Source organism: Boleophthalmus pectinirostris, unplaced genomic scaffold, assembly GCF_026225935.1.
Source record: "Boleophthalmus pectinirostris isolate CB_2022bp ecotype Guang Dong unplaced genomic scaffold, ASM2622593v1 HiC_scaffold_3, whole genome shotgun sequence".
NCBI classification, from domain to species: Eukaryota; Metazoa; Chordata; class Actinopteri; order Gobiiformes; family Gobiidae; genus Boleophthalmus; species Boleophthalmus pectinirostris.
Window position 1 is genome coordinate 7806752 of NW_026571299.1, and position 26170 is coordinate 7832921.

Below are 26170 nucleotides of genomic sequence, written 5' to 3' on the forward strand. Positions count from 1 at the left end.
TGCACTAGACACTGTGTTTTCCAAACTGTGGTGCGTGACAGTTCCTCAGTTTAATAGAAATAATTTTATTTAATTTAGAAATAATTACACAGCAAGTTAAGTTTAACTTTTGTTGCTAATACTACTTATAATCTTGCAAGTACTGCTACTGCTATTGCTGTTACCACTACTACTACTCCTACTACTACTACTGCTACTAATACTCACTGCTGCTACTAGTACTACTACCTCACTACTGCTACTACGACTCACTACTAGTCACTACCGCTTCTACTGGTACTCACTACTGCTACTACTACTACTGCTACTACAACTATTATTACTCACTACTACGGCTACTACTAGGACTCACAATTATTATTACTACTACTATTACTACTCACTAGTACTCACTACTGCTACTACTACTACTACTACAAGTACGACTTACTACTGCTACTTCTATTACTACTCACAACTCCTCAGTACTACTACTACTTCTCACTACTGGTACCACTACTACTACTACTACAACTCACTCCTGCTATTACTACTGCTACTTTTCACTACTGCTCATACTCCTACTACTATTATTACTACTAAGTACTACTCACTACTGCTACTACTTCGACTACTCACTATTGCTACTACTACAATTACTACCCACTACTACTCACCACCACTAGTATTACTACTGACTACTACTACTGACTACTACTACTACTACTACTACTACCACTACTACTACTACTACTACTACTCACTACCATTAGTTTTGGTTGTTTCTACCTGATCTTCTTGATAATAAAAACCAAGAGTCACATTTTGTGAGATTTTACATTGTTTTATTTAGAGGAAAATCCTTCACCTGCAGGTTTGTCATGGTGAACTTCAGACACATGAGGAGAGACGCCCACAGTGGGTCGAGTGTTACTACAGGATCCATCAGGTCAAACAGCTGTTTGTGTCAGAAAATACAAGAGTCTGAACAAGACGAGGCACAAAGTACAACAGACCCGGGCCTAAGACACGTTTATGACATATCAGGAGAAATAACAACGAAATACCCAACCTAGTATTTACCAGCACCTGGTACTTGCTTGTACTTGTACTTGTACTTGTACTCGCCTGTACTGCTAAAACCAAGAACTGATTCCACTGTAGCTGCAGTGTGTTTTTATTTAACGCCCACGTCTCAGACGAGCAGAGAGCTGAACTTTGTGAGACTAAAACACTTAAATCTGATGTGACGGTCAAATGTTTTGATAGTTCATAAATGTTATCAGCTCAGTGCTTGTGTTTACGTAGTAGCATGCTAACATGGCTAACGTGGCTAATGTGGCTAACGTGGCTAACGTGGCTAACATGTGATTATAAGTGAAAACCAAGAGCAGTCTGCAGTCGTATGGTTAGAAGTAAAAAGTAAAGGTGCTTCTAAAGAGTATTAGATCTAACTATAATGATCTTAGTAGAAATTTAAAACAGCTCCCACAAATAGTTACTCTAAAGTAATAATTAAAAAAAAAGTAGTGTACCTTATAAAGATAATACATGGCATCGGTATCGCTACTTGGTATTGGCAAGTACTCAAAATGAAGTACTCGTACTGGTATCGGTTTTGGAAAAGTTGGTATCGGTGCATTCGTGCTTTTCACAGAACACTCCACACGTTCACTCCTGGTCGTGCTGGCTGGCTGCAGTTCCGTCGTCCTCCAGCAGGTCCGTGCTCAGGTCCGTGCTCAGGTCCGTGCTCAGGTCGTGCTCAGGTCCGTGCTCAGGTTCGTGCTCAGGTTCGTGCTCAGGTCCGTGCTCAGGTCCGTGCTCAGGTTCGTGCTCAGGTCCGTGCTCAGGTCCGTGCTCAGGTCCGTGCTCTCGCTCTTGTCTCGTGAGGATCTGAGGGCTTTGATGCTGAGAATAGCCGAGCTAAGCCCCAAACACAGACCCAGTCCAGCCATGACCATCAGCAGCCCACTCACCCCAAACACCAACGACTGGAGGATCTCTCGCAAATTCATACACCATCGCACTTCTGCCACCAGCCGGAGGTTTGGGGTAGTGGTGGTCCTCCGATTCCAGTAATAACCATTTCGGTCCGAACATGAGAAGAATTCGCTGAAAATACAAGAGGTCAGTGGTTAGGGTTATGGGAATATGGGAAGTACAAGCTCAAGCAAAGTACACAAAGAACAAAAACTACATGTGAATACTTGTGTAAAATTACTGGAAAATATAACATGATGGAAGTCATAATCTTAATTTTAGTAGTTTTGCTTATAGTTTAGATGTTCTACTACACTAGAGACCAAACTCTGACCTATTCTACTGAACTTGCCCTTGATTATGGCCCTGAAGGATTATGGTAATATGACCCCACACTCAGTGCAAGTTCATTAGGTCTAGCTAACAGAAACTGTAAACAAGCAGCTGTGTTAGTTTCAGAGTAGTTTCAGTGTAGTTAGCTCCTCCCTTCAGGCAAATATAAGGAAGTGTCCATCAGTGTTTGACCAGAACTGAAGAAGCAGCTTGGATGAAACTTACCGACCAAAAAACTTATTCGACCAAAATAATCTTTTGTCCAGTTGACAAATTGAATTTCTTCCTTTGCCATGGATTCTACCTGGACGACTGAGGGATTGTACACACAGTAGCAGTAGTAATTAAATGAACAGTAGTAGTAGTACTAATAATAATAGTAGCAGTACCGATAGCTGTAGAACTGCGAGGAGTACCAGATGATGGCGACGATGGACATGACTACTCCGGCCAGATTGAAGATGGAGTTTAAGAGGAGTACACAGGGGCGTGGGTACTTCTCTGTCAGAATATTACTCACTCCGACACCCATGATCAGCACTCCCAACCACAGGGGGCAGTACGTGCTTAGGAGCATGTATGAAGCAGTGCCGCTAGTGAAGAGGAGGATGGAGGCCAGGGCCACCTGCATCAGACCACTCATGATCCAGAGGGACCCCAAGACGGCGAGGGACCCGTGACCAGGAATGGCCACGTGGCGGGACCTCGAGCAGAGCGCCGGGGTGTAGCACAGTGACCCCAAGAGCTGACAGACGGGAGGGCACGTGCTGGAGGTGTCAGAGGTCAGGGTGATTACAGTGACCCCCTCGGTGCGTTTCACGGACATGGCCATGATGTTGACCTGGACAGAAAACAAAGAAAATAAATAAGTGTTGGCTGAGTTCTACCCTCAAACAGAAAACACTTTGTTCCACCTTGTGATGTCACATGGTAATACAGGAAGTGCTCCACTGTGTTTTTTTTGGGGGTTTTTTTTTACACTCCATACACCTGCAGTATAATCATTTGGATAATTTCAGACCTGGAAGTGACAATCTTTACTGGATAAAAGGTAAAATCGAATAAGTAGACCTTACTTGAAAAAATCTAGGAACCCGATTGCCTTGAAGAATGTGCCTAAAGTGGACTGTGAATCTAAAGCTGAGCTACTGGTAATTCCTCAGTGTAGTGTTCAGTAAATCCCTCTTTCATCTAACTAGCCTCAACAAGTTAAGTTTAACTTTAGTTTTCATAGCACTCATGTTGTGAATCTGAGCCAACTAATCAGTCATTTCCTCAAAGCAAAGTAAATGTTATTTATATACACAAGTTAGAGTAAAAACAGGTTTATTCCACAGTAACGCCATTTAGATCTGCATCAGGTACAAGAATTTCAATATTTATTTGTTTTTGAAAACAAAAAAAAAACAAGTAAAACTTTTGTTCATCTTAAGTTCTAACACATCATAAAATAATAAAGCTCGATCATTCCATGTCAACTCAAAAATGCTGGAAGAAGAAACAAAACAGGTGGAACAGGTTTAATCGAGCACAGACTGAAAGAACAGAGGAAGGATATAGAGACTTAAAGAACAGAGGGAGTATATAGAGATGGTCCTGGGATGATTCGGGAATGAGCGGAAAGGCTGTAGGAAAAACAGGGAGGCAGCAAAAGGAGGACCGGAACAGACTGGGAAATGGAGCCGGACTCAATAATACATCACTGTTGAAGTTATTTGTCTCATGTCAAGTTATGACACTATTTGTAAATCACAAAATAAAGGTCAATTTGACTTGATTATTGAACATTAATGAAGATATTTTATTGTTGACCGAGTGATCGTGTCTCTGAACAGTTAGTATTAGTCAAGTTTTAAACAATGACAAACAGTCATTGCACCAGCAATAAAAGGATCCATAAGTCCTTTTGATATTAAATATAGCCCATTTCTTTTTCTTTTTAACATTCAGTTGAGCCAGCAATATTGGAACAAAATAGTCATTAAAATAATTACAAAAAGATAAGAAATGATACAAAACATGTTTTAACATTTCAACATTTCTAATGAGATATTTGGGCCTGTCTGTGTTTTTGTAGCGTGTTCCAGTCCAGGTGCAGGAGGAGACGCCGCAGCAGATCAGGAGCAACATTCAGTTTGTTTCTGTGCTTTGTTTTTATTTTTGTGATCAGAGAAAAGCCCAGTTCACACAAATATGTAGTAGTGAAAGGAATAAGCAGAGAAACACTGGCCCCACTGAGGACAGGATATTCTGACAAAATGCTGATACAGAGTGATGATAAGGTCACAGATCAGAACTGTACATTGCAGACCTACATGCAGATTGTGACAAGGTGACCCCCCCAAAAAAATGTCTTGCTACTCACCTGAGGGTCGCGACCCAGTCTTTGGGAAACAATGCTCTAAACTCTCCTGGAGTTTATACCAGAGTTGTAGCTTTAGTCCTGTTTATCTTTCTGTACAGCAAAGACTTAATACTAAGACTTAATACTATATAAGAGTGTCTTACCTTAGTAGTATGCAGTACTGCGTGTATTTGGAGCAGAAATACTGTATAATTGTATACTGGGAAGTCTTCAACCTGAAGTGCCTTGTGTTTTCAGGACAAGCCCCGCCCCATCACACTTAACTCTTTCTTCACTCCTGTTTTTTTTTCGAAGCTTAAATACAAAAATGAGAAACTAAATCACATCTGAAGGACAGAGTAAAGTATAGAGCCTATAGAGTAGTAGTAGTAGTAGTAGTAGTAGTAGTAGTATTAGTAGTAGTAGTGGAAGTAGTAGTGGAAGTTGTCAAAGCTCAGTAGGCCTTTTTGAAGTATGAGGAGTATCTAGTAAAATATTTATCCTCTGAACTCCTAGAGTTTGTACCAGAGTACTCTTTCCTCACTCAGACCCATTTCAAGGTATTTGGGGGCCCTAGGCAAAGGGGTACCTGGGGCCCTGCCCGGCAAAGACCCTATGGGCACCTACACATGTTTACAGTGGAAACACATGTACAAATAACTTCAAAAGGCAAACAAATAAATGATTATGACTAAAATTCTAATGTTTCCCAAAGTGTTTCTCAAAAATTGCTTGTTTTGCATTCCCTTGCGGCCTCTAGTATGTACGAGACACTATGATGAAAGCTATGCCACCCTCACTGAAACTAACTCATGAACTAGAGGCCTGCATAAAAGCCAAGCAAACTGTTCTGCACTGAAACACTCTGCACCCTTTTATCCTCTGCACATTTAACAAACGCACGTCGTGACAAACACAGATGCATTTGTGCACTTTTATAACGCAAACTTCAGCCACATGTCGCGGTAGGTCTGTTCTGTGCTGTAGGCATCCTCTGTGCCAACACTGCAACTTACATTTAGATTAGTTTTTGCTTCACGTTTCTTCTTGCTCTTCTAATCAGTGCGCATTGAGGAGGGAGCGCGTGCGCTTTACGCGAGGAGGAGTGAAAGTGTGAAAGGGCGAGGAGCAGTGAGCTGACGTGATGTGAGTCAGATGGACCAACACAGTTTGGATGGACAGGTAGGATGTTTTAAGAAGTTTAACCTGCCCTGTGATACACGTTGGTACACGAGGGCACACGCTTTTGAAGACAACGCGCACGCAGAGAGTATGTGTGTTTGTGATGTGTCGCACAGTATCTGCAGGCTGCAGTGAGACACTCCCACACGCTCTCACTTTATTGCCGACAGCAGTGAACTTAATATGATCGCACTTGTCGAGTGTCAGACCTCGAATATGAGACAAGACCGAGTCCAAACGCAATCGACACGGCGATCTACCCACACTACCTTGCCGATCGACCGGTAGATCGTGATCGAGGTATTGGGCACATATTAGAATTTGTAGCCAGTTCGTGCACAAAGTTTACTTACTCGTGTCTTGCTCCTTAGAGGGTATAATTTCGTTTCATTTTGAACTGATCGCTGCTCAAACATTCATATGACTTGGCCGCCTGCGGGCCACTGCTCACAGTTAACGTACAGTGGGTCTGCCAAGGGTGATCTCAGCACTTTTCAGCACCTTTCGGTCATAGTTTTTAGGGAGGCGCTTTAAGGTAGCGCCGCCGCGATCACAAAGTGGTCATTGCTGGTATTTGAACACATAACCAGTCATTATCAGGGGGCCCCTCCAGAGCTGGGGGCCCTAGGCAATTGCCTGGTTTGCCTACCCGGTTGCCACAGTTCTGTCCTCATTCCTGGTTTTGTTCAGTGGAAATTAAACACACACACACCACATTCATACTGGGGAAGGTGGTGAAGTGTCTTGCCAAAGAACACAACAACAGTGCACTAGACGCTGCCAAACTGTGGTGCGTGACAGTTCCTCAGTTTGTGTTAGACTAATTTAGAAATAATTACACAGCAAGTTAAGTTTAACCTTTGTTTTCATAGAACTCATGTTGTGAATCTGAGCCAACTAATCAGTCAGTTCCTCAAATCTGAAATATGTAGTAACCTTTACTTTAAGTTCATCTTATTTGGTAAAACTATAGAAACCGACTGCTCGAACTGAGCAAGTAAATGTTACTTATATCCACAAGTTACAGTAAAAACAGGTTCTTTTCTGCAATAATGCCATTTAGATCTGCATCAGGTACAAGGACTTGAATATTTATTAGCCTTTATTTGCAAAACTTGGTTCAAAACACTTCGTAACGTGTAAGAATAAAACAATAAAGCTCAGTCATTCCATGTCAACTCAACCAAGACCCAACCAAGAGTCAGTTTTGTATAATACAGGAATTTTCAACGGTTACTTCCTGTTGGGAAAGCATGACATCTGTTTACTTTGTGACTTTGTGCTCTGTTCTGATCTGTTCTGATTTTGTGCGTCTGAAACAACTAATATTAATGGAGTAATTTAAAAACTGTCTTCCTGGAAAAGTGGCCTCCTATCTGAAAGAGAATAAAGCTTCTGATGTGTCTAAAGCTGCTGTGCTCGTGGATGAATAGATGCATCAAGAATCTCGGACTTCCGGTCATCGCGCAATTCATACTGGGAAGGATTTTCCGAAAAAGTGAGCGTCAAACTGCCATGTCTGTTTTCCCAGTGGGATGCGTCTGTTGACAAAGTCGATCTTTTCAAGTCTTTTGAACCATATCACTTTTGTTTCTGGTTCTGATATTGTCATATTTTAGTTTTGGGATTCGGACATCGTTAATTGTGTGGTCGTTGAATCCTAACAGCGGAAAACGGCTCGAGAAATTTGTTTGCGAACTCCATAAATGCAAATACGTTCAAACTGTTTCCCTTCCTAACGGAATTGAAAAATAGTGAAAGGTGAAGGTGATGGGCAGGATTGATCCACAGGAAGGACGAAAAAGGTAATCTTTGACTGCCTAAATCATCCTGAGTTTGCAGAGAACATTTTGTATGTGGAGCGATATTTGTAAATCGAGAGGTGCAGAAGACAAACAGACTGAGCTGCACTTTCTTGTTCTTGTGGTTTTACATCAACATCACGTCTTGGTCTCTTTGCAGTGGAAGGTGTTTCCTGGTGAACAGCTGGTGCCTTTCGCTTTGGCGTTGACTTTTTAAATTCGTAACCGAGGTTGAGCGAGGGATCAGGATTTTGCTTTTGGGCTGTTATGTAGCTTTCGTTAGCTGTTCGCCTTTTGTTGTGACGTGGTGGGACCGATTGTGCTGTTTTGGTTTTTCCTTTGCGTTCAGGTTTGTTGTTTTTTTTTGTCTTGAGTTGTTGGTTCTGGCACCAGTTTCTACGGCCCTGTACGGGTTTGGCCCAGAGTCGCACCTTTCTGTTCTGTTTGGCTGCCTCATCAGGTCGACCTTTCTGTTCATTACTTTTCATTATTTTGGGGGGCACGGGAGGGTTTTTCAATTCCTTTAAAACTGTTAAAAAAGGAAGAACACAACGAGAAAACAAGATCAAAAATAAAATACATTTAAAGCTAACTCTTGACTCGTGTGTCCTTTTAAATATGTGTCCTTTTCACATCACATTTGGGAATGTCATAATTATCACCTTTATGCAAAACGTAATAAAGGTGTGTCTTCTAACACACCCAGCAATTATTATCAGACAAATACAACTTATTTATTTAGTTGAAATTACATTTAAAGTATCAGAAAAAAATATGTTTCTTGCTTGTAAATAGTGCAGAACCTTTGGGCAGAATCGTCGACAGTGTTAAAAACTCTACTTATACTTATATCTATTATACTTATTATTAATATTTTTCACAAATTTCTTCTTATATAAAACTATAATTTATATTTAGAACAGTTATTATCCCACCAAATTAAGTCGTAATTACACAAAGCAAACCCAGCTTAGTTAAGTATAGGTTTCTTACATCCTCAATTCATGAAATAAAAATAACATACAGACATCCCAATTCTCCCATCTAAGACTTCTATACACCATGTCTCAATGAGCTTTAAATATGTCAAATTATCGCGTTAATTGCGATTAATTAATTACAGCATATGCGCGTTATGTGTTATAAAAACTGTATACTATATTTAGCCCAAAAACCCACACAAAACGCGCGCAGTAAGAGCGACGTTACGGCGTCAGTCGCACAATACGAGGTGGAAGAGCCAGTAGAACAGAGGCAGCAGTGCACAGGTAAAACACATTCGTGTCTTGGATGATTCTCCCGACGTTGAAATATAAAAGAAAATAACAAATATAATATCGCCTACAACTTAAATGTCACTGGTGAAAACAACCTGCATAGACTCATGTCTGCACTACTGTCCTATAGTGACCTGCCACATGAGGAACATGCACACAAACACACAAACACACAAACACAAACAAACACACACCTTCATCATCGTCATTAACCTGAGAACGCGTGGACCACGTTTCCTTCCGTAGTTACTGCGCGACAACGTGCTGCCGTGAGCCGCGTGTGGATCGTGTTTCTCGCGTACGCGGCGTAACCGAGCTTCCACCTGTGAGCCTCTAAACCAGAACTAACACCAAGACTAAAACCAGGACTAATCCAGTCCAGACTAAACCAGGACTAAACCAGGTCTAAACCAGGTCTAAACCAGGACTAAACCAGGACTAAAACCAGGACTAAAACCAGAACTAAAACCAGAACTAAAACCAGGATTAATCCATTCCAGGACTAAACTAGGACTAAAGTAGGACTAAAGTAGATCTAAACCAGGACTAAACCAGGTCTAAACCAGGACTAAAACCAGTGATCTCATATATAAAGCATTTCTCTATCAATAATATTTTTAATATGGTTAAGGAAAGACTGGACTTTTTATTGTCTTTAAGTAGACAAAAGTTATTATGTTCAGATTTCCTCGTCTTTGCTACTTTACAACAAACAGTTTCTTATTCATGGAGACTTGGGCTCAACAGACAAATTGGAGAGATTTGTTAAACAATAAATGACTTTATAAAGTCACTTTTTTAAATCTGTATCAGTCTTTTGATCTGCCACAATAATGTAAATGAATTTAAATGAAAATACCTCAAATTGAAGGCTTTTCTCAGCAATTTTTAGGTGAGATTAAAATGAGATTAATGAGATTAATTACAGATCATAATTAATTAATCTCTCAATTTTTTTAATCGCATGACAGCACTACTTTAAATATAATAAAATGCATATGTGTGTATAAAAACTATATAGCCCAACTTGTAATATTAGTTGTATTTTCACTTCCATCAGCAATACGTGGAATCATGATGGTTGATCAAACAACAACAAAACATGAAGTGATCATATTTACCGTTCCAATTTTGCATCTCAGTCTTTACCCGACCGAGTTGTGTGCATAGACTGTGATTGTGTAGGTGGAGATACATGGGATAAAGTGAGGACCGTCAGTGTCTCCGGATGTCTTTCCTGTACAAATAAAGTGTATTCAGTGACCTGCGTAATGACAAAACTTTACGGTTGACTTGAGCTCACCTCACATGTGGCAGCAAAAACAATTGCCAAAGTTTAGCAATGCAACACAGGAAAATTCAGCCATGGTACATGAGCCAGTGATACTCAATTTGATCAAGTAATTATTCACATTTTCATATATGTAGAACTGAATAAATGTGTTTATAAAAGCGGCGATGCTGACCAGCTCCAGGCTCACCTGATATGAAGTAATCACTGTAGATGAGGGCATTTTTAATCATCTACTCAGTCCAACCGCTTCTTCTGATGCTGGAAACCAAAGACGTCTCTCGTTTGCCTTGAAAGGGAAACGAGTTGATGGAAATACAGGTGTCAAACTCAAATTCACACAGGGTCAAAATTAAAACCTGCAACTAAGTCGTGGGCCAAACTAAATATTTAATGAAACATTTTAACATCTGTATGTTTTCTTTTCTTTCGAGATATGTAATATTAAACCTTTTCTTATTAAAATAAATGTTTAATAATAGTTTTGCTTAAACATTGAATCCAGAACAAGCAGAATATAAAATAAACTACATTTTAAATAAATAATGTCTCTATAGTCTATCTGTAGCCAGCGAGCCAGCTCTTATATATATATATTTGATATGATCTTGTGGGCCAAATATAATTATATCATGGGCCAAATTTGGCTCCTGGGCCTGAGTTTGACATGTCTCCTATAAAACTTACACGTTTTGTTGTTTTTATCAAAACAGTTTGTGCTTCCAGTAGCACAAAGACAAGACAGCAGCTCTTTCTGCAAACCACATGTGCAGTAGAGCAGAGTGACGTAGTCTGCTATTCCCTGATTGGCTGTTTAAAAAAATACAAATAAATAAATAAATAAATAAAACACATTTACGCATCAAACACTGTCAGGAAAAGTGCTGTGGCTGCACCACACTGCCATCTGCTGGTTGTTCAGTCGAGGAATATTTCAAAATTACGTCATGGAGAGAAAAGCAAAACAGGGATCGAAAATATATTTATAAATACACATTTATTTATACAAATTTGTTTATTTTTTTTGTCACTTTTTTATATTTGTTTTTTGTATTTGGATATTTGTATTTGTATATGTATGTATATTTATATATATATCATTTTTTATTTGTGTAAATCTTTATGAGACAATTCTCACTCCATACAAATTGGTCCCTGTACCTGCTGGCACTGTGAACTTCATTTGACTGGAGCTGAACACACTGTGAGTGACGTCACTTCATCCTTCAGTCCATTTTTTTATACGACCTATTTAAAGAATAACTATTGAGAAGAAACAACATTACACAAAGAACAACATTTTCAAAAGGATAGACACAAATATTAGAAACTAAATCACATCTGAAGGACAGAGAATAATTATAGAGCCTATAGAGCAGTATTTGTACTAGTAGTAGTAGTAGTAGTAGTAGTAGTAGTAGTAGTAGTAGTAGTAGTAGTAGTACTAGTGGAGGACGTTGTCAAAGCTCAGTAGGTCTTTTTGAAGTACAAGGATTATGTAGTAAAATATTTGTCCTCTAAACTCTCCCAGAGTTTGTACCAGAGTACTTTCCTCACTCCTGGTTTTGTTCAGTGGAAATTAAACACACACACACACACACCACATTCATACTGGGGAAGGTGGTGAAGTGTCTTGCCTAAGGACACAACAACAGTGCACTAGACACTGTGTTTTTCAAACTGTTGTGTGTAACAATTCCTCAGTTTGTTGGTTAGATTAATTTAGAAATAATTACACCGCAAGTTAAGTTTACTTGTGTTGCTAATACTGCTACTGCTATTACTGTTACTACTATTCACTACTGCTACTAGTACTACTACTATTATACTACTACTATTACTACTTAAAACGTCTACTACTACTACTCACTACCACTTGTTTTGATTGTTTCTACCTGATCTTCTTGATAATAAAAACCAAGAGCCACATTTTGTGAGATTTTACATTGTTTTATTTAGAGGAAAATCCTTCACCTGCAGGTTTGTCATGGTGAACTTCAGACACATGAGGAGAGACGCCCACAGTGGGTCGAGTGTTACTACAGGATCCATCAGGTCAAACAGCTGTTTGTGTCAGAAAATACAAGAGTCTGAACAAGACGAGGCACAAAATACAACAGACCCGGGCCTAAGACACGTTTATGACATATCAGGAGAAATAACAACGAAATACCCAACCTTTAAATTTGAGGAACAACTTCACTGCAAATCTGTGATTTCTGTCATACTGATTAGTACTTAAAAGTATTTTACTTCACACTGAGAAAAATATTACCAGGAAATACACACACATATATATATAACATACACAAAGTGCAGTACAAGCTGTCTTTGGTGATGAGTTTATCAGAAACTATTTGACATAAATGTGACAGTGGTTATTTTAATTCCAAGATGGAAAAAGATTACTACAAATTTTTTTTATAATTTTAGTTTTTTTCCATTAGGGATTCACAGATACCAATACCAGCACCTGGTACTTGCTTGTACTTGTACTTGTACTTGTACTTGTACTCGCCTGTACTGCTAAAACCAAGAACTGATTCCACTGTAGCTGCAGTGTGTTTTTATTTAACGCCCACGTCTCAGACGAGCAGAGAGCTGAACTTTGTGAGACTAAAACACTTAAATCTGATGTGACGGTCAAATGTTTTGATAGTTCATAAATGTTATCAGCTCAGTGCTTGTGTTTACGTAGTAGCATGCTAACATGGCTAACATGGCTAACATGGCTAACATGGCTAACATGGCTAACGTGGCTAACGTGGCTAACATGTGATTATAACTGAAAACCAAGAGCAGTCTGCAGTCGTATGGTTAGAAGTAAAAAGTAAAGGAGTATTAGATCTAACTATAATGATCTTAGTAGAAAAAAAACAGCTCCCACAAATAGGTACTGGTCTAAAGTAATTTAAAAAAGTAGCTCATCTTCTAAAGATAATACCGGGTATCGGTATCAAGTACTCAAAATGAAGTACTGGTACTGGTATCGGTTTTGGAAAAGTTGGCATTGGTGTTTTTCACAGAACACTCCACACGTTCACTCCTGGTCGTACTGGCTGGCTTCATTTCCGTCGTCCTCCAGCAGGGGCGTGCTCAGGTCCGTGCTCTCGCTCTTGTCTCGTGGGGATCTGAGGGCTTTGATGCTGAGAATAGTCGAGCTGAGACCCAAAAACAGGCCCAGGGCAGCCAAAACCACCATCACCACACTCAGCCCAAACACCACCCACTGGAGCACCTGTCGCACCACCAGACACCGCTGCACTGCCGCGTCCTCCTGGGGGTTGGGGGTAGTGGTTGGCCTCCCGCTCCAGTAATAATCTTCACCACGGCCCGAACACGGGAGCATGTAGGTGTAACTAAAAGAGATCAGTGGTGAGCAGGGCTATGGGAATAATGGGAAGTGGGACAAGCTCAAGCAAAGTACACAAAGAACAAAAACTACATGTGAATGAATACTTGTGTGAAATTACTCTTATTTTGGTACTTAGACAAAATTATTCTGCATTTTGGGGTTTTAATGGCAAATTAAGCATTGTTCTACTGGAAAATATCACATGATGAAAGTCACGTCATCTTAATTTTAGTAGTTTTGTTTATAGTTTAGATGTTCTACAACACTAGACCGAATTTTGACCCTATAGACCTTTTTCACAACTGCTGAAAGTGCCCCGTTGTAGATTTGCGCAACTTCCGGTTAATGGTTTTCTCTTTACAAAACATCTGTGGAAATGTCTGACGTATTCTCCACCAGCTTCATAAAACTGCCCCATCACCAAATCTTCAACCAACAAGGTCCACAAAGGATAAACATTCTTCACGAAGACTTTATCCACAACTATCAAGTGAAGAAAGACGAAAACGAACGGACGAAAAGGATCAGCATTAGTGAACTACTGAGCGAAAACTAATCTTATGGTCATGAAGACTTGGGCTGTCGCAACAACCGCAAAAATGAATCACCGCAGTACTAAGAGGCCCACTGCAGTGCACGTTGAGCCACCGCGATCACCGCACATGACCAACGTGACCCAACCCAGACCCGTTAACATTCCACCCATTACCGCCCGTGCCCGTGATAACCCAGGACTAAAGTGCGCCCACGTAGACCGTCTGGTGACCGCAGGCGAAAGGACCGGCGTAGAGCTCCGCACCGCACGGAGTCAAGTGCGGCCGTTGCCCGATCGTGCTTTGCGGACACCTGCTCCGCTTGCTCTCTTAAATCCGCGGGAACCTGAGCCGGTCCAGGACTCTGACCCGAGCTGCCACGGTGAGAGTTGGAGAGATGCAGCGGCACTTGTTGTTAGACCTGGTTTAGTCCTGGTTTAGACCTGGATTAGTCCTGGTTTAGTCCTGGTTTAGACCTGTTTTAGTCCTGTTTTAGACTTGGTTTAGACCTGGTTTAGTCCTGGTTTAGTCCTGGCTTAGACCTGCAATATCACCACATATTTATAAAATAAATAAATAAATAAATAAATACCACGCTGTTGAGCCACTACACCGCACCGCAGGAGAAATTCCCTCACCGCGACAGCCCTAATGAATACAACGGGGTCAGCCTCATTATCAGAAGACCTGAAGACCCTCTAGTCAGAAGGCCCACTAGTCAGAAGACCCTCTAGTCAGAAGGCCCACTAGTCAGAAGACCCACTAGTCAGAAGACCCTCTAGTCAGAAGACCCTCTAGTCAGAAGGCCCTCTAGTCAGAAGGCCCTCTAGTCAGAAGACCCTCTAGTCAGAAGGCCCACTAGTCAGAAGGCCCACTAGTCAGAAGGCCCACTAGTCAGAAGGCCCACTAGTCAGAAGACCCTCTAGTCAGAAAACATCCATGTTCAGGTAGTGTTACAAATTGTTACAAATGAAATTGTATTTCAAGTTTTAAATATTTTAAAAAGTAAACATTAAAAGTAATACATATATTAAACCCTTAAAATACGGCAAAAATATTTGAGGAAATAATGATTTGGGTGGAAATGGCGTCTTAAGTGTAACAGGGTTAATAATTGTCTGATTTTCAGGCAACAACTTGCAAAATGTTCAGTAATTCGAGCTCTACAACCTTCATTTCAATTTTATTTTAAATCTTTTTCTTTTAATAAAGCATTGGTGGGTTTGTAAACCAACAAATTAAGTAACGCTGGTCTTAGCTAATGCTGTTATGCATGATTATGTGTTTTCCTGTCAATATCTCTAAAAATGTTGATGTTGCAGCCATTTTTAAATTGGTATATATCCAAAAGTTTACTAATTCTTCCCTGATATCCAGAGATTATTCCCTGTTGCTTTCATCAAATATACATTCAGTTGTTCAAGAGAAATGTTGCTGACAAACCAATAGAAGAGGGAATGATTTTCTGACTAGTGGACCTTCTGATGATAAGGGTGTAACCGAATACAACATATAAGTAACTTGTTAACTCAAACTGATTCTACAATTAAAGTTAAAAATCAACTTCCTGATGTCGATATTATGGCTATCACAGGTTTAAGAATTTCCCCAGCTGTAACTTTACATGCCTTAGTTTTACAGACGAGTTACGAGGAAATATTATAATTCTTCAATGAGTAACACATAAAAAAGGAGGGAGGAGTATGCCTGTGCGTACCCTGAATGTCCCTATTGAATCCAGATGAATGTCCAAATTTAGGAATGTAGGAGTGCCACAGTGATTATTATCCACACTGTTCAACAAACCTGTTCTTTCTGACACTTGATAGTAGTGATACATGGGTCGACCCGTAAGATGCGGGTTCAGCCGTGTCGGATAACTTAAAGAAAAGAAGTAAAGCGGGTGTGGGTGCCTCGTCTGAAACATAATCTGTGGCTCTGATTAAGAAACAAGGGCGCAGGATTTTTGTATTCGCATGTGTTACCTGGACAAAGACGACAACTTTAGTTTTTATGCAATTATCGGCAAAGTAAAACAGTGCAACTAGAAAAAGGCGCGCGGTGGTCCTGTGCGCACGGGGCAGACACGTTATTAATAGTTTTATAGTTTTATACGCCTTGAAACTACACAAACGATGCTCCAGCGTGAATGCGACAGCGGTTGAACATACCGCAGTATTGCAATATTGCGGTTGCGGCGACAGCCCGATCCCTCGCTCAACCTCGGTTACGAATTTAAAAAGTCAACGCCAAAGCGAAAGGCACCAACTGTTCGCCAAGAAACACCTTCCACTGCAAAGAGACCGAGACGTGATGTTGATGTAAAACCACAAGGACAAGAAAGTGCGAGCTCGGCCTGTTTGTCTTCTGCACCTCTCGATTAACAAACGGGATCCCGCTTTGTTGGCGCTCCACAAACAAAATTTCGCTGCAAACTCGGGATGATTTCTTCGGCAGTCAAAGTTTCCTTTTTGGTCCTTCCTGTGGATCAATCCTGCCCATCGCCTTCGCTTTTCAGTATTTTTTAAGAGAAACAGTTTGAACAGAGGTTTGCAGTCACACACATCTGATTCCCGTTTGCATTTATGAAATTCGCAAACTTCCGAAGCTCGTTTTCCGCTGTTGGGACATCTAACAACTACACAATTACGATTACGATCCCATAACTAAAATATGACAATATCAGAACCATAAACAAAAGTGATGTGGTTCAAAAGACTAGAAAAGATCGACCTTGTCAATAGACGCATCACACTGGGAAAACAAACATGGTGATATGAACTGCGCAATGACCGGAAGTCCGAAATTCATGATGCATGTATTAAATCAGGGGTGTCAAAGTCATTTTGGTCCTGGGGTCGTATCCAACCTACTTTGATCCAAAAGGGGCCGGATTAGAAAACTCATGGAATATAAACCTCAAAAATAACAGTAAGTTCAAATATTTGTGCAGAGAAACGCAAATCTATTACAGAAATCTTTTTTTTAATTGATGAACTCTTTCTTTTACAAAATATATATTATTATGAAGAAGCTGAAACTTTAAGAAAAATACAGTTTCAACAAAGTTTTAACATTAACTTGTCTGCAAATAGGAATAAGTAAATTTTTCTTGGAAAATCCTGCACTCGGCTCCACTTTTCTTATTTTGGACATTTTTCTGATGAGGGTGTCACGGTCAACAGTCAAAACGATCGTCCTTTAAGAGCGTTTGGAAAGAGACAAGTCTTCATTTGTGCTGCTCTGGTGGGAGGGGCCACGTACAGAGACGCTGGAGACGCTGCTGTGATAAACACCACAGAAAATTAACAAGATTTTGATTTAAATATTTAAGTAGAAAATCAGCCAAGGGCCAGATTAAAGGTCTTGGAGGGCCGGATCTGGCCCCTGGGCCTTATGTTTGACACCTGTGTATTAAATGAACAATAGTAGTAGTAGAAGTAATAATAAAAACAGTAGTAGTAGTACCGATAGTTGTCGAACTGCGAGGAGTACCAGACGATGGCGACGATGGACATAGCTACTCCGGCCAGGTTGAAGATGGAGTTGAAGAGCAGGACACAGGGGCGTGGGTACTTCTCCGTCAGAATACTGCTCACCCCGAAGCCCACGAACAGCGCTCCCAACCACAGGGGGCAGAACAAGTCCCTGAGCATGTACGAAGCGCTGCCCCGAGTGAAGAGGAGGATGGAGCCCAGGGCCGCCTGCATCACACCGGCCATGATCCAGAGGGACCCCAGCACGGCGAGGGACCCGCGGCGAGGAATGGTCACGCGGCGGGACCTCGAGCAGAGCGCCGGGGTGTAGCACAGCGACCCCAAGAGCTGACAGACGGGAGGGCACGTGCTGGAGGTGTCAGAGGTCAGGGTGATTACAGTGGCCCCGTCGGTGCGCTTTCACGGACATGGCCATGATGTTGACCTGGACAGAAAAGAAAAAAAGTTAATCTTAGGATCATTATGTTTAACAATTTTGTAAAAACATCCACACTCCTTTTCAGAATTTGGCCGTTTTTTGTTTTTTTTGTTAAAATGGCTCATGTTTCAGTATTTTTAGATCTGTGTTTATGATTCTCTAATTACGACTTAATTTGGTGGGATAATACCTGTAAATATGAATTATAATTTTACCTAGACCTGTTTCAGACCTCGTTCAGACCTGATTTAACCCTGGTATTAGTCCTGGTTCAGTCTTGGTTTAGTCCTGGTTTAGTCCTGCTTTAGTCCTGGTTCAGTCCTGGTTTAGCCCTGGTTTAGTCCTGGTTTAGTCCTGGTTTAGTCCTGGTTTAGTCCTGGTTTAGTCCTGGATTAGTCCTGGTTCAGTCCTGATTCAGGCCTGGTTTAGTCCTGGTTAGTTAGTCCTGGTTTCAGTCCTGATTTTAGTCCTGGTTTAGTCTTAGTTTAGTTCTGATTTAGTCCTGCTTTAGTCTTGGTTAAGACCTGCTTCAGTCCTGGTTTAGTCCTGGTTTAGTCCTGGTTTAGTCCTGGTTTAGTCCTGGTTTAGTCCTGGTTTAGTCCTGGTTCAGTGGTGAAAGCAGAACAGTTTTTGAGGAAGTTGTCAGATTCCTTTTTCAAACTCTGTTCTGCTTTAGTCTTGGTTAAGACCTGCTTCAGTCCTGGTTCAATCCTGGTTTAGTCCTGGTTCAGTCCTGGTTCAGTCCTGGTTTAGTCCTAGTTTAGTCCTGGTTTAGTCCTGGTTTAGTCCTGGTTTAGTTCCTGGTTTAGTCCTGGTTTTAGTCCTGGTTTAGTCCTGGTTTAGTCCTGGTTCAGTCCTGGTTTAGTCCTGGTTTAGTCCTGGTTTAGTCCTGGTTCCCTGGTTTAGTCAGTCCTGGTTTAGTCCTGGTTTAGTCCTGGTTTAGACCTGGTTTAGTCCTGGTTTAGTCCTGGTTTAGTCCTGGTTTAGTCCTGGTTTAGTTTAGTCCTGGTTTAGTCCTGGTTTAGTCCTGGTTTAGTCCTGGTTTAGTCCTGGTTTAGACCTGGTTTAGTCCACCTGGTTCCTGTTTAGAGTCCTGGTTTAGTCCTAGTCCTGGTTTTAGTCCTGGTTTAGTCCTGGTTCCTGGTTTTAGTCCTGGTTTAGTCCTGGTTCCTGAGTCCTGGTTTAGTCCTGGTTTAGTCCTGGTTTAGTCCTGGTTTAGTCCTGGTTTAGTCCTGAGTCCTGGTTCCCTGGTTTAGTCCTGGTTTTAGTCCTGGTTCCCTGGTTCAGTCCTGGTTTAGTCCTGGTTTAGTCCTGGTTTAGTCCTGGTTTAGTCCTGGTTTAGTCCTGGTTTAGTCAGTCCTGGTTTAGTCCTGGTTTAGTCCTGGTTCTGGTTTAGTCCTGGTTTAGTCCTGGTTCCTGGTTCCTGGTAGTCCTGGTTTCCTGGTTTAGTCCTGGTTTTTTAGTCCTGGTTTAGTCCTGGTTTAGTCCTGGTTTAGTCCTGGTTTAGTCCTGGTTTAGTCCTGGAGTCCTGGTTCCCTGGTTTAGTCCTGGTTTAGTCCTGGTTCCTGGTTTAGTCCAGTCCTGGTTCCTGAGTCCTGGTTTAGTCCTGGTTTAGTCCTGTTTAGTCCTGGTTTAGTCCCCTGGTTTAGTCCTGGTTTAGTCCTGGTTTAGTCCTGGTTTAGTCCTGGTTTAGTCCTGGTTCAGTGGTGAAAGCAGAACAGTTTTTGAGGAAGTTGTCAGATTCCCTTTTTCAAACTCAAGGATGACGCAGGAAAATATTTGTCCTTTAACTCGCCCACAGTTTGTTTACAGTCGCACCTTTAGTCCTGTTCATATATAAAACCGTCTTACCGTAGTAGTTTGAAGTACTGCGAGTATTTGAGGCGGAAATACTGTATATTTGTGTACTAGGATCTTTGCACCCAGAAGTTCTCTGTGTTTTCCAGACAAGCCCCGCCCCCTTTGATTTAACTCTTTCCTCACTCCTGGATTTATTTTGTGACGTCGTTGTATTTTCGAAGGATAGACACAAAGTAGTAGTAGTAGTAGTAGTAGTAGTAGTAGTAGTAGTAGTAGTTGTTGTTGTCAAAAATCAGAGGCCTGTTTGAAGTTCAAGGACAAACTAGGAAAATATTTTGTACACAGAGTTGTAGCAGAGGTAGTACTGATATATAAGAGCGTCTTACCGTAGTAGTAGTAGTAGTAGAAGTATGCAGTACTGCGAGTCTTTGCAGTGGAAGTACTTTATCTTTATGGTCGTGTACTTGGATCTATGTATCTCTGACCCAGAAGTTCTCCGTGTTTTCCCGACAAGCCCCGCCCCCTCAGACTTAACACTTTCCTCACTCCTGGGTTTGTTGTGGCCTAGTTTAGACCTGGTTTAGTCCACGTTTTAGACCTGGTTTAGTCCACTTTTAGACCTGGTTTAGTTCACTTTTAGACCTGGTTTAGTCCACTTTTAGACCTGGTTTAGTCCTAGTTTAGACCTGGTTTAGTTCACTTTTAGACCTGGTTTAGTTCACTTTTAGACCTGGTTTAGTCCACTTTTAGACCTGGTTTAGTCCTAGTTTAGACCTGGTTTAGTTCACTTTTAGACCTGGTTTAGTCCACTTTTAGACCTGGTTTAGTTCCTGGTTTAGTCCTAGTTTAGTCCTTTTAGTTTAGACCTGGTTTAGTTCACTTTTAGACCTGGTTTAGTCCACTTTTAGTTTAGACCTGGTTTAGTTTTAGTCCTAGTTTAGACCTGGTTTAGTCCTTTTAGAGACCTGGTTTAGTCACTTTTAGACCTGGTTTAGTCCTAGTTTTAGACCTGGTTTAGTTCACTTTTAGACCTGGTTTAGTCCACTTTTAGACCTGGTTTAGTCCTTTTAGACCTGGTTTAGTCCACCTGGTTTAGTCCACTTTTAGACCTGGTTTAGTCACTTTTAGACCTGGTTTAGTCCACTTTTAGACCTGGTTTAGTCCACTTTTAGACCTGGTTTAGTCCACTTTTAGACCTGGTTTAGTCCATTTTTAGACCTGGAATAGTCCTAGATTAGACCTGAAATAGTCCTGTTATAGACCTGGTTTAGTCCACTTTTAGACCCGGTTTAGTCCTAGTTTAGATCTGGTTTAGTTCACTTTTAGACCTGGTTTAGTCCACTTTTAGACCTGGTTTAGTTCTCTTTTAGACCTGGTTTAGTCCTGTTGTAGACCTGGTTTAGTCCTGTTGTAGACCTTGTTTAGTCCACTTTTAGACCTGGTTTAGTCCACTTTTAGACCTGGTTTAGTTCACTTTTAGACCTGGTTTAGTCCACTTTTAGACCTGGTTTAGTCCACTTTTAGACCTGGTTTAGTCCACTTTAGACCTGGTTTAGTCCACTTTTAGACCTGGTTTAGTCCACTTTTAGACCTGGTTTAGTCCACTTTTAGACCTGGTTTAGTTCACTTTTAGACCTGGTTTAGTCCACTTTTAGACCTGGTTTAGTCCACTTTTAGACCTGGTTTAGTTCACTTTTAGACCTGGTTTAGTCCACTTTTAGACCTGGTTTAGTCCACTTTTAGACCTGGTTTAGTCCACCTTAGTCCACTTTTAGACCTGGTTTAGTCCACTTTTAGTCCACTTTTAGACCTGGTTTAGTCCACTTTTAGACCTGGTTTAGTCCACTTTTAGACCTGGTTTAGTTCACTTTTAGACCTGGTTTAGTCCACTTTTAGACCTGGTTTAGTCCACTTTTAGACCTGGTTTAGTCCATTTTTAGACCTGGAATAGTCCTAGATTAGACCTGAAATAGTCCTGTTATAGACCTGGTTTAGTCCACTTTTAGACCCGGTTTAGTCCTAGTTTAGATCTGGTTTAGTTCACTTTTAGACCTGGTTCAGTCCTGTTGTAGACCTGGTTTAATCCTGTTGTAGACCTTGTTTAGTCCACTTTTAGACCTGGTTTAGTTCACTTTTAGACCTGGTTTAGTTCACTTTTAGACCTGGTTTAGTTCACTTTTAGACCTGGTTTAGTCCACTTTTAGACCTGGTTTAGTCCACTTTTAGACCTGGTTTAGTCCACGTTTAGACCTGGTTTAGTTCACTTTTAGACCTGGTTTAGTCCACTTTTAGACCTGGTTTAGTCCACTTTTAGACCTGGTTTAGTCCTGTTATAGACCTGGTTTAGTCCACTTTTAGACCTGGTTTAGTTCACTTTTAGACCTGGTTTAGTTCACTTTTAGACCTGGTTTAGTCCACTTTTAGACCTGGTTTAGTCCATTTTTAGACCTGGAATAGTCCTAGATTAGACCTGAAATAGTCCTGTTATAGACCTGGTTTAGTCCACTTTTAGACCCGGTTTAGTCCTAGTTTAGATCTGGTTTAGTTCACTTTTAGACCTGGTTTAGTCCACTTTTAGACTTTTAGTTCCTTTTAGACCTGGTTTAGTCCTGTTTAGACCTGTTTAGTCACTTTTAGACCTGTTTAGTCCACTTTTAGACCTGGTTTAGTTCACTTTTAGACCTGGTTTAGTCCACTTTTAGACCTGGTTTAGTCCACGTTTAGACCTGGTTTAGTCCACTTTTAGACCTGGTTTAGTCCACTTTTAGACCTGGTTTAGTCCCTGTTTAGACCTGGTTTAGTCCACTGTTTAGACCTGGTTTAGTCCACTTTTAGACCTGGTTTAGTCCACTTTTAGACCTGGTTTAGTCCACTTTTAGACCTGGTTTAGTCCACTTTTAGACCTGGTTTAGTCCTACTTTAGACCTGGTTTAGTCCACTTTTAGACCTGGTTTAGTCCACGTTTAGACCTGGTTTAGTCCATTTCTAGACCTGGAATAGTCCTAGATTAGACCTGAAATAGTCCTGTTATAGACCTGGTTTAGTCCACTTTTAGACCTGGGTTAGTCCCAGTTTAGACCTGGAATGGTCATGTTATAGACCTGGTTTAGTCCTAGATTAGACCTAGAATAGTCCTGGTTTAGTCCTACATTGGACCTGGAATAGTTCAACCATATTTTGATTTTTTATTTATTTATTCAAGGCTTAAACTGAACTGAAACAAGACTAAACCAGGACTAAGTCAGGACTAAACCAGGACTAAACTAGGACTAAACCAGGGTTAAACCAGGACTACACCAGGACTAAACCAGGACTACACCAGGACTAAACTAGGACTAAACCAGGACTAAACTAGGACTAAAGCAGGAGTAAACCAGGACTAAGTCAGGACTAAACCAGGACTAAACCAGGACTAAACCAGGGTTAAACCAGGACTAAACGAGGGCTAAACCAGGGCTAAACCAGGGTTAAACCAGGACTAAACCAGGACTACCTCAGGTCTATATTCGGACTAAACCAGGACTAAACCAGGGTTAAACCAGGACAAAACTAGGACCAAACCAGAACTAAACTGGGACTATATCAGGACTAAACCAGGGTTAAACCAGGATTAAACCAGGACTACATCAGGTCTATATTTGGACTAAACCAGGACTAAATCAAGGCTAAACCAGGGCTAAACCAGGACTAAACCAAGGTTAAACCAGGACTAAACCAGGACTACACCAGGACTAAACTAGGACTACACCAGGACTAAACTAGGACTACACCAGGACTAAACTAGGACTAAACCAGGACTGCATCAGGTCTATATCCGGACTAAACCAGGACTAAACTAGAACTATATCAGGACTAAACCAGGACTAAACTAGGACCAAACCAGAACTAAACTAGGACTATATCAGGACTAAACCAGGGTTAAACCAGGACTAAACCAGGACTACATCAGGTCTATATTCGGACTAAACCAGGACTAAACCAGGACTAAATCAAGGCTAAACCAGGACTAAATCAAGGCTAAACCAGGACTAAACCAGACTAAACCAGGACTAAACCAGGGCTGAATCAAGGCTAAACCAGGGCTAAACCAGGACTAAACCAGGACTACCTCAGGTCTATATTCGGACTAAACCAGGACTAAACCAGGACTAAACCAGGGCTGAACCAGGACTAAACCAGGGTTAAACCAGGACAAAACTAGGACCAAACCAGAACTAAACTGGGACTATATCAGGACTAAACCAGGGTTAAACCAGGATTAAACCAGGACTACATCAGGTCTATATTCGGACTAAACCAGGACTAAATCAAGGCTAAACCAGGGCTAAACCAGGACTAAACCAAGGTTAAACCAGGACTAAACCAGGACTACACCAGGACTACACCAGGACTAAACTAGGACTACACCAGGACTAAACTAGGACTACACCAGGACTAAACTAGGACTAACCAGGACTGCAGGTCTATATCCGGACTAAACCAGGACTAAACTAGAACTATATCAGGACTAAACCAGGACTAAACTAGGACCAAACCAGAACTAAACTAGGACTATATCAGGACTAAACCAGGGTTAAACCAGGACTAAACCAGGACTACATCAGGTCTATATTCGGACTAAACCAGGACTAAACCAGGACTAAATCAAGGCTAAACCAGGACTAAATCAAGGCTAAACCAGGACTAAACCAGGACTAAACCAGGGCTGAATCAAGGCTAAACCAGGGCTAAACCAGGACTAAACCAGGACTACCTCAGGTCTATATTCGGACTAAACCAGGACTAAACCAGGACTAAACCAGGGCTGAATCAGTTTAGCCCAAACAAAGGATGAAACAGGACTCCCCCCCCCCCCCCCCCCCCCGGCTGTTTTCCCAGAATGCCGTGCGGCTGCTCGGGCTGATGTTTTGGCACTGGTGCGGTGATCACCGTCTGTGCCAGAAACTGTGCCGAGGTTTGGGAGCGAGAGCCCAGCCTGTCTGTCACCAGAGGAACACAGCAACCAGAGCCAAGACGAGGACGAGAGGACGAGAGGACGAGAGCAGACTGACAACTGCTCCACACCTCAGACAGGCCTGGTTCAGTCCTGGTTCAGTCCTGGTTCAGTCCTGGTTCAGTCCTGGTTCAGTCCTGGTTTAGTCCTGGTTTAGTCCTGGTTCAGTCCTGATATAGTCCTGATATAGTCCTGATATGTCCTGGTATAGTCCTGATATAGTCCTGATATAGTCCTGGTCCTGGTTCAGTCCTGGTTCAGTCCTGGTTCAGTCCTGGTTTAGTCCTGATTAGTCCTGATATAGTCCTGGTTCAGTCCTGGTTCAGTCCTGGTTCAGTCCTGGTTCATCCTGGTTCAGTCCTGATATAGTCCTGGTTCAGTCCTGGTAGTCTGGTTCAGTCTGGTTCAGTCCTGGTTCAGTCCTGATATAGTCCTGGTATAGTCCTGATATAGTCCTGGTTCAGTCCTGGTTCATAGTCCTGATATAGTCCTGATATAGTCCTGATATAGTCCTGGTAGTCCTGGTTCAGTCCTGGTTTAGTCCTGATATAGTCCTGATATAGTCCTGGTTCAGTCCTGGTTCAGTCCTGGTTCAGTCCTGATATAGTCCTGGTTCAGTCCTGGTTCAGTCCTGGTTCAGTCCTGATATACCTGGTATAGTCCTGATATAGTCCTGGTTCAGTCCTGGTATAGTCCTGATATAGTCCTGGTTTAGTCCTGGTTCAGTCCTGGTTCAGTCCTGATATAGTCCTGGTCCTGATAGTCTTATATAGTCCTGGTTCAGTCCTGGTATAGTCCTGATATAGTCCTGGTATAGTCCTGATATAGTCCTTTCCTGAGTCCTGGTTTAGTCCTGATATAGTCCTGGTTTAGTCCTGATATAGTCCTGGTTCAGTCCTGGTTCAGTCCTGTCCTGGTTAGTCCTGGTTTGATAGTCCTGATATAGTCCTGGTTTAGTCCTGGTTCAGTCCTGGTTCCTGGTTTAGTCCTGGTTAGTCTGGTTCAGTCCTGGTTCAGTCCTGGTTCAGTCCTGATATAGTCCTGATATAGTCCTGGTTTAGACCTGGTGTAGACCTGGTTTAATCCTGGTTTAGTCCTGATATAGTCTTGATTTAGACCTGGTTTAGTCCTGGTTTAGCCCAGTTTAGTCCTGGTTTAGACCTGGTTCAGTCCTGATATAGTCCCTGGTTAGTCTGATATAGTCCTACTTTAGTCCTGATATAGTCCTAGTTTAGTCCTAGATATAGTCCTGGTTTAGACCTGGTGTAGACCTGGTGGTTTAGCTCTGATTAGTCCTGGTTAGTCCTGATATAGTCCTACTTTAGTCCTGATTTAGTCCTGATTAGTCCTGATATAGTCCTGGTTTAGTCCTGGTTTAGACCTGGT

The 26170-nt window shown here is 41.6% G+C and overlaps 2 protein-coding genes across 2 annotated transcripts; both read right to left on the bottom strand.

The window, feature by feature from the left end:
- Positions 1-802: 802 nt before the first annotated feature.
- On the bottom strand, positions 803-19943 carry LOC110167679 (transmembrane protein 176B-like). Its single transcript, XM_055160120.1, has 3 exons — positions 19843-19943; positions 2682-3133; positions 803-2091 (listed from the first exon to the last, which is right to left on the bottom strand). Exons 2-3 carry the CDS (start codon positions 3122-3124, stop codon positions 1731-1733), a joined length of 804 nt encoding a protein of 267 aa, XP_055016095.1. The 5' UTR covers positions 3125-3133; positions 19843-19943; the 3' UTR covers positions 803-1730.
- LOC110167688 (transmembrane protein 176A) lies at positions 12118-20300 on the bottom strand. The gene is made up of 3 exons (XM_055160121.1): positions 20178-20300; positions 17545-17997; positions 12118-13547 (listed from the first exon to the last, which is right to left on the bottom strand). The coding sequence occupies exons 2-3, from the start codon at positions 17796-17798 to the stop codon at positions 13229-13231; spliced, it is 573 nt and encodes a 190-aa protein (XP_055016096.1). The 5' UTR covers positions 17799-17997; positions 20178-20300; the 3' UTR covers positions 12118-13228.
- Positions 20301-26170: the final 5870 nt, after the last annotated feature.

Bases quoted from the DNA above. Each gene is read 5' to 3' on its own strand.
- LOC110167679 (XM_055160120.1), bottom strand. From the start codon at position 3,124: ATGGCCATGTCCGTGAAACGCACCGAGGGGGTCACTGTAATCACCCTG. The intron at 2,092-2,681 runs GTACTGCTACTA...TTGTATTTTCAG, and splicing joins TCGCAGTTCTACAGCTATCG to CGAATTCTTCTCATGTTCGG.
- LOC110167688 (XM_055160121.1), bottom strand. From the start codon at position 17,798: ATGGCCGGTGTGATGCAGGCGGCCCTGGGCTCCATCCTCCTCTTCACT. The intron at 13,548-17,544 runs GTACTACTACTA...GATCTCTTTTAG, and splicing joins TCGCAGTTCGACAACTATCG to TTACACCTACATGCTCCCGT.